This window comes from Epinephelus lanceolatus, chromosome 2 (genome assembly GCF_041903045.1).
Source record: "Epinephelus lanceolatus isolate andai-2023 chromosome 2, ASM4190304v1, whole genome shotgun sequence".
Taxonomy (NCBI): Eukaryota; Metazoa; Chordata; class Actinopteri; order Perciformes; family Serranidae; genus Epinephelus; species Epinephelus lanceolatus.
The window spans coordinates 21,169,861-21,178,232 of record NC_135735.1 but is presented as its reverse complement, the minus strand read 5'-3'; the positions used below and the strand labels follow the sequence as shown (position 1 = coordinate 21,178,232).

The window sequence follows — 8,372 nt, the reverse complement described above, 5'->3', positions numbered from 1 at the left end:
TATCGCAGGGTGTTTCACTTTACGGGGCTTACCTGAACGCACCATGACACTGGCAGCTAGCCTAGCCGGCTAACTTTGCTAATCTGATTTATCGTCTCGGTTAAGCGCCCGTAACGTTAGCCAGGATTACCATATTTAGTTTTCCATATCTAGCGTTTAACGCAATATCTACTTGACACCAAATAGCCAATCATTCCCAGGATGGCATCGCTTGGGGAGCCCGTGCGGTTGGAAAGAGGTAAAGTTAATTGGCTAGCTAGCGTTAGCTTAGAAATATTCGTTTTGATCCATGGAGACATTAAGCTAGCTTAGCTAGCGTTAGCCACACAGAGCCAGCAGTTGCTTTTGACAGCAAAATTTCTTTTATTTAAGCGACCAACGTTGCGTTAAGGATGTCTTGTTGATAGCCGATGTTTATGGCTTTATAAAACTGTAAATGTCTAATGCACTGAGCTAAAGTAACGATGGTTATAAGGGCTACATTGTTTTACTTAGCGCACTAGCTAATTGGCTAATATTAGTAACAACAGACCGATCAGTTAACCTAACGTTAGCTTGTATATTGAAGGTGTAACGTTTGATAGCATAATATAATTTAGGCTTTATAAGCGACACTTAATTGCACCATTTCGATCACAACCGGCAGCAAGGATGGGTAGGAGGAAATATTTATATTAACGATGTAGACTTGTTTACAACCTCAGTTTTCCTTTAAATAGAATGCTGACTTTAGCTCGTGCTGTGTCTGCTAACACACTGTGGTCTTTATTTTAACAAGCCCCCACACATTTAAGGTTTAACGTTACTGTGGCTGAAGAAAAACACAAGCAGTGTACATTAATGTTTAATACTCTCTTTGTTTGGTACACTGAAATGCTAAAGGAAGCTATTTAATTATTATTAGCTACAGTAGCAATTAGCACAGATGGAGAGAATGACAACAACTCATTATTCTCACTGTTTTAATTTAGATAACTTAAGACAATATTGAACTTAATGGGAAAAATTTAACAGAATATTGGAGGACATGTCTCACACTTGTGTTTGTCCGTATTAATGTAATTTCACGTGGTTATTAATTATGACAGAGCAGCTGATAATATTTGTCCCATCCCCTCTGTGGTGGCAGAGGCAGTCACTCATTTGTAAAACAGGAAGTTAATGATATGCTGGCATTGAAATGTACTGAATGAAGGTGCAGTATATCTTGCTTTGGAGCATAATACAGTGGAGGCGTCTGCAGTAGTTAATTTTATTTATGATAAATAAACAGTGCCATGAGCCAAGACAAGCTTAATGTGTCAACATTTATTTATGTTAATTGACAGAAATGAACCTAACAGTAAGTCATTTCTGACATTTATTAAGTGTCACCACCCATCATTCACTAAGCTTATTCATAGTTTATTACTTTGTAGTCTTACGTTCGTACAGATGGAGTACTGATGTTCATTCAGCAAACAGTTATTACCCATGTAATAGTCTCCGTTTGCAGATATTAATGAAATCTATGTGTGTGTGTGTTATTGTTGACAGATATTAACCGTGCTGTTGAACTGCTCGATAAGCTTCAGAGGACAGGGGAAGTGCCTCCCCAGAAGCTGCAGGCACTGCAGAGGGTCTTACAGAGTGAATTCTGTAACGCTGTCAGAGAAGTGAGACACTTACACATGTTATTCCTGAAACACTTAACTGTGTGATGGCATTAGCTCATTCTGTCCTTTGATGTCAACCTTAAGAGTTTATATATATTGTCCAAAAATGTCTCCTCAGGTTTACGAACATGTGTATGAAACAGTGGACATCAACAGCAGTCCTGAGGTCAGGGCCAACGCCACAGCTAAGGTCTCAACTACAGTCTAATAACACAAGCATCTTTTTCAAATCTTATTTTCATGGAGTTTCTTTAAAGGCTTTCTCCTTGAATACTTATAAATATAGTTTATTTGCAAATGTTGAACAACAGCACTGTTTGTTTGCAGGCTACAGTGGCAGCTTTTGCAGCAAGTGAGGGACACTCACACCCACGTGTCGTGGAACTGCCCAAGACAGAAGAAGGCCTGGGTTTCAATATAATGGGTGGAAAGGAGCAAAACTCACCTATATACATCTCACGGATCATCCCGGGAGGCATCGCTGACCGACATGGAGGCCTGAAGAGAGGCGACCAGCTTCTGTCTGTTAATGGGGTGGTACGCTCAACTCACAGAATCATGACACACACTTCAGTCTGATGACATGAACACATTTAAGGGACAGTTAGTTTATTTCCATATACATAGTTACACATAAAGCAAAAAGGCAAAGCTAATGGCTAGTGTCATTATTGACCAGGTGATAAATGAACACTTCAGCAGTTCACCTCTTGAATTCACTTCTACATCTCAAGTTAAGTTATTTTCATTCATACAGCCCAGAATTACAAATCACAAATTGGCTCCAAGGGGCTGTACTATCTGTCCAGCATACAGTACTCTCTGATCTTAGACCCTTGATTCAAATGTGGAAAAACTTCCTAAAAAACTTAAACAGGGGAAAAAATACCTCAGGAAGTAAAACTACAGTAACAAAATCATGGAAAGATAGCAATGTATATGATGAATATGGATTCAGAAAGATGTTGAGCAATGACTGATGCCATCAAACATATCTGAGACGTGAGCCATACATCCCTCCCTATGGCAGCGTCCTTTTAATAGCTCTCCCTACATACTGACATGACTGTCCTATTTAAAGATGCAATGTGTAGGATTTGGTGGCGTATAGAATGCAACCAAGTGAATACCCATCTGCTCGCCATTCCTTTCCAAGCGTGTAGGAGAACCTACGGTGGCCTTCAGGTGTTTCATTTGTTGAAACGCGGTGGTCCAACATTGCGTGCTCTGTGGAAGAGGACCCACTTTCTCTGTAACTATGAAGGCTCATTCTAAGTTAACATAAACACAATGTTTCTTACTTTCAGGTGATTATGCGCTTATGAGAACAGAATCATGAATATCGTATTCCATTTCCAATCCTATGCACTGCTCCTCTAAGGGGCCTGTTTTTACCATGAATCCTGTCATTCGAATGTGTAGATTTGAAATGACATACTCGCACTGTGATTGTCTCGACAAAGCTCGCCTCTGCTTCCTCAGCAGAGAGCTGAATTCTTCACGTTTAGCATCTTCACCTTCAAGGAGTACAGAGATGTCTCCAAACAGAAATTTATTTTCGACCCTTGCACACTCACATTTGGCGTAAAGCAGTTATCAGAAGAGCTACATCCAACGGAACTCTGTGGAGTATTTCAGCAGTGCTATGGAGTAATGTTTTTAAGAGATGGTCTTCAGCTTGTCAGCGAGGACATTTAAGCATGCCCCCGTGCATGTAAGTGACACATACTCAGTCCTGCCAATGCTTTTACGCTACTCCACTGATTGGCAGTTGGTGGTTGTAAGAACAGTAGCCAATAGATGTAGCAGTGCGCCAACAAAGAGACGGGAGAAGAACACCGCTAGCAGGCTAATGTGGATGTAAACAATGTAGGTTTCAAATTCTTTAGAAAATTGGCTGTTTTACGAGGAGGGAAAATGCATTCAACATGTTTATTAGTCTTCAAAGATACAAACAATGTGTTTTGTTGACAAACAGTGAATGTAGACATGCAGTTTGGAAAAGAACAAGAACAACAGGGTTCTTTTAAGGCTCTTCCACATCAGCTACAGTGTCCAGCAGATGTGTTTAGTTAGTTTAAAGGATCAGCCAAAGACAATCATCCAATTGAATTTGTTTATTGCTCAGTTTGTTCTCTTATTAAAATTCCCAAATTACAAACTGTTATTTGGTGAGTTGATCCAGGCTGGCAGACCCTACGCTGGAGTTATGTTCACTCCAGTACCCATAAAGTTTTGAGGTTATAGTTTCTTCCATAGTCTACGACATAAATTCTGGATGTTGTGCTTAACAACATGCCCACAGTATATTGCTTTTTAGATTATAAACTAATAAAAACTGTGGACTTTATTACAGCTGTTATGCCTCTGTGTGATAAAGATCTTACAGTGAGTTTTCTGTGTTTCTGTTCTCTCCAGAGTGTGGAAGGTGAGCACCACGAGAAGGCTGTGGAGCTCCTGAAAGCAGCTCAGGGCACAGTGAAGCTGGTAGTAAGGTACACCCCCAAAGTCCTAGAGGAAATGGAGTCACGCTTTGAGAAAATGAGGTCGGCAAAGCGCCGGCAACAGAACAACTACCCCCAGTAGGATTTTTCTGTGTTGATGCCCAGCTCTCATGTCTCTCCTCCTCTAGCCTTCTGGCCATGTGTTCTGGTCTCTTTCTCCCTGCCCCCAAAAAAAGCATAACAAACACACCCGAGTTTAGTTTCAGTTCCCACTCACACATACTGTATTTTGTGCTTCGATCTGTTTTCTGTAGCATTTTTAATATTCGCCATTGTTACACTGGACACTACAGCTCTAGACAAACACTAAATGATCATGATTGTCAGTGTAGGTGGTCGATCACACTTGTGCATTATTTTTGAATTGACAATTTGAATGCAACTCTGCTTTTGAGACCAACTACGCAGTTCCTTTGACTGGAAAGGTAGTGTTTTTAATTCTTTTTATCACAGCCACTACCAAGTGCCTCAGGGCAAACACATTTATCTCCATGTCCTGTGTTCACCATGACAATTTTCTTTTTTAACGGTTTCAAGTCAAGTACTGGTAATTAAATGCTTGTGGCAGGACTTACGACACGCTTTGCATCTGTTATTCTCAGAGATCGTTTGATTTGATGTAAATACATGATAGACATGTACAACCCTTTAATTGTGCAAAGTTAAAAAAAGGTACAGTTTTGTTTTTGTTGCTGCTCTACAGGCATGTCCGCAGTAGGGAGGCTTCGGAGGAGTTGATTTTAATTTGTTAAAAAAAATCTATTTACATGTGGGATAATAAGGGAAACCACTGAAAGGACATTTAGAATCACAAGTGAAGGATTATGTTGTTATTTTTCTCTGGGCTTTTACCTTTAAAGTTCTGAAATGTCACACCACGCTATAAAAAGCCCAGCAGGTACTGTAAGTGATGTAATGGGGTCTCAGCAACTTTTGAACTAAATTCCTGCCACCACAGAGACTCACATTTCTACTTTTATCAAAGTAATAAACCTTTGTAAGCAAAGTGCTCGCTGTCAGCATGACGTGAAGCTTCTGATTAATTTGTCTCGACATAAATCAGGAGTATACTGTATGTCATGTTTTTCCTTTTTGCCGGGTTCTTAATGAGAAGTCGGTTACTGAACATTTAGCTTTGATCTTTGCTAAAATCTGCTTGTTTGCATCATCCAGTGAAAGATTAAGACATTCATAATATCACACAATCTGATAATATCAAGCTTTAGGTCACAGTAATGCTTAATGTGAGCTTTCATTGTTGTTTTGATTGAAATGGCAGACGTTGATATCACGGCTGATGAATTGCTCCTTCATATCCAGACATTACAGTGTTTAGGGGATCATGCTGTAAATCTGCTGCATTGATGCATCTTATTCTGCCAGTTTACAACAGTGAAGTCAATGTCAACAATGTCTTGCAAAACAAAAGTGTGTCTTCAATGAAACATTCACGTCATTTTAACTTTTTTATCCTGGGTAGCACACACACTGGGTCTTTAACTGCCTGGAAAACATGAAGTTAGGCGCTGGGTGCTACTCTTTTGCCAACTTTCAAGGGTGCAGAGGCAGATTGCGCCTGATGTTGCAAGGCATCCATAACCTTCACTAGCTTACTCACCAGAAATCCTGAGTTCAAAGCTGATCTTCTTCCAGGCATTGTTTTTTAAGTGTATATTAGTCCTAAAATATTGTTTGTGGGACAAATCGTAAAGCTCTGGGTATCCATATTTATGATAGACTGATATTTACAGAAGAAAGGGAAGATATCTGCATGCAGTGTGCTTGCTGCATCCCAAAACTTTATCTCACACCCTGAAAAACAGGCACCCAGGAACTCTCACCCTTGAGTGCACTCTCCACGCGTCTACATTGATATCATTGGATTTGAGGGTGCAAAAATCGTGGCATGTGTACAGGCTCATTAACATCTTTAAAGACAAAAAATTATACCGGTGCTAGGATAAGATTAAAAGAAAAATGTTTTGACTTTTTTTATGCTTGCAATCCATTCAAAAGCAAAAAGCACACTCATACATCTCAGTAGTGTAATAATAACTTAAACCACTTTCTCACCTGTGTGTCACTGCAGGTTCATTTACGTACCTTTTCTTTGACATCGCAAATAGTCTTCTTTGCTACATTAAAGTCTGCAATCTAGTGGCACTCATGTACTCTGTATGTAATACACAACCTGCACAATATGTGAAAATAAGAATAATAATGACTAATACTGCCAAACAGTCACGTTTGTTCTGATATGCGGTTTTAAGCGGGCTAATGTCAATAGTGTCAGTAACCCTCAATATGCTGTATATTTAGGCTTTCCTCACACATTTACAGCACTTACGAACAAAGTTTTTATAGTTTTAAAGTGTTTGCAGGATGCATGCTTAGCCATCGTACAGATATTCCTTCTTATGATGTGGAATATTAAAGCTTAGAACAACCTCTCCTGTTTGAGAAGCCCAGATCCTACCCTGATACCTACATTGTCAATCAAATAAGTCCTGAAGTCATGAAAACATCAATTATTCAAACAAATAACAACAACAAAATGTCCCCAGAATTAATTTGATTTCAGAGATTTAGTCACTAAAGTGTTTTGTTTCCATGGTAGATGCAGTATGATGTATATAGCATGATGTGATCTTGGCTTTGGCTGACTAAGCCATGCTATTGACCAGTCTCAGGATCAACACATCACATCACTGAGACAGGATGGTTGTAATGATGACGACAGATGTGATCTATCTCACTGATGTATAAAATTAAATAGATGGTGGATAAAGTCAACAGAAACACATGGCAGTAGAACAAAACAGGAAAAGTTTGCCTTCAGTGCAGCTTCAGTCTCTCTTTGAATGGTGTCCTCAGCTGTTTAACCATTCTTCAGAAATTAATTCATTTTTAATGCAGTGTAATGTTCATTAGATGTCCGGTTGAGTGGTGACTCACATGACTTAATGCCTACTTAAATAGCTGTACAGTTTTTGTCATCAGGGCATCTGAAATTAGGTCACTGACTCCCTCTGTAGCTGCTTTTGTGACGTACTTACTTTTAAATTTGGTGTTTTTGTGTCTTTATCCACCATCTTGTCACATACAAAAAGGGGAGCTGCCTGTGACATCAGCAGCTCATTCAGGAATATTGTCCACAGGAACTTTTGGCATTAAAAAAAATATACTTTTGTGCACTGAAATGCATCAGCAAGTGCTAAAAAAATACTGAAGTTAATTTTTTTCCCACAAGAGTGAGTATCAGCCAGTAATTATAAGTTGTAGTTAATAATTGGAACAAAAATTGAGGTCAGATTTAGAGCAAACAAATCGCTCTTTGGCTCTTTCCTTTTGCTTTATACACTCTGAACATATGTCCATTATTACCGTGTACCTGTTCCTTTAAATATCAGGTTTACCTGCAGGATTATCTTCACTCAAGTCAGCAGAAGGCATTTTAATCAAACTGTATGTTACCTTAATATTGCTTTAAATATTGCAAGAAAATGATGGTATATGATGAGCACATGGCCCAGGTGTATATCAGCACGTGTGCTCCCGCTGTGATCCATTACTCCTTATGGAAAATGCTGAATTTTGGGATAAAGTCTAAAACAAAACAAACACACAGTTCTGCAAAAACTGAATGCAAAGTCAATTATCTATGCAAGGTCATTTGAAATCTTTGGAAATATCTTGTAATGGTGCAAACTAGTTGTCATTTAACTGCAGTGAGATATTGGAAATTACCGCTTTAAGGCTGTGTGGACAAAAGTTTGTGAACGCTGCACTTAGACACATTGGAGAAACATAATCTTATGATGATGTTTATTAATGTAACATTCTCATATTGCTCACAATCAAGTAGTTGCAGTGAAATTTTCCAGGTGATATTAGCCTTGCTATCTAATTAATGATTGTCAGGATGCATGGAGAGGAATAGGCTTATGTGAGCACGTGGTTAGTAATAGACCATTCCATAGGCTACTTTGAACATACTTTTGTTTTGAGGCAGAAAACTTAGCGGAAGAGTCGGACGTGTACATAAGAGTCGAAATGTCTTAATATAATGTATAGTTTGTCCCTTAATTGTGTTTTATCCAACACTAGCTAGCAACATTCACTGCTTACACACACACATGAATAGTAAATCAGGAAAAAATGTAACGAGACTTGGTATCGATATTGCACAGTTACACCTCACTGAATGTCACTG

General features: G+C 39.0%; 1 protein-coding gene across 1 annotated transcript; it reads left to right on the top strand.

Annotated features, from left to right (window-relative positions):
• The first annotated feature begins 55 nt into the window (after positions 1-55).
• Positions 56-4,344, top strand: lin7c (lin-7 homolog C (C. elegans)). Its single transcript, XM_033624952.2, has 5 exons — positions 56-238; positions 1,537-1,655; positions 1,774-1,845; positions 1,983-2,192; positions 4,074-4,344. The coding sequence occupies exons 1-5, from the start codon at positions 202-204 to the stop codon at positions 4,239-4,241; spliced, it is 606 nt and encodes a 201-aa protein (XP_033480843.1). The 5' UTR covers positions 56-201; the 3' UTR covers positions 4,242-4,344.
• The last annotated feature ends 4,028 nt before the right edge of the window (positions 4,345-8,372 follow it).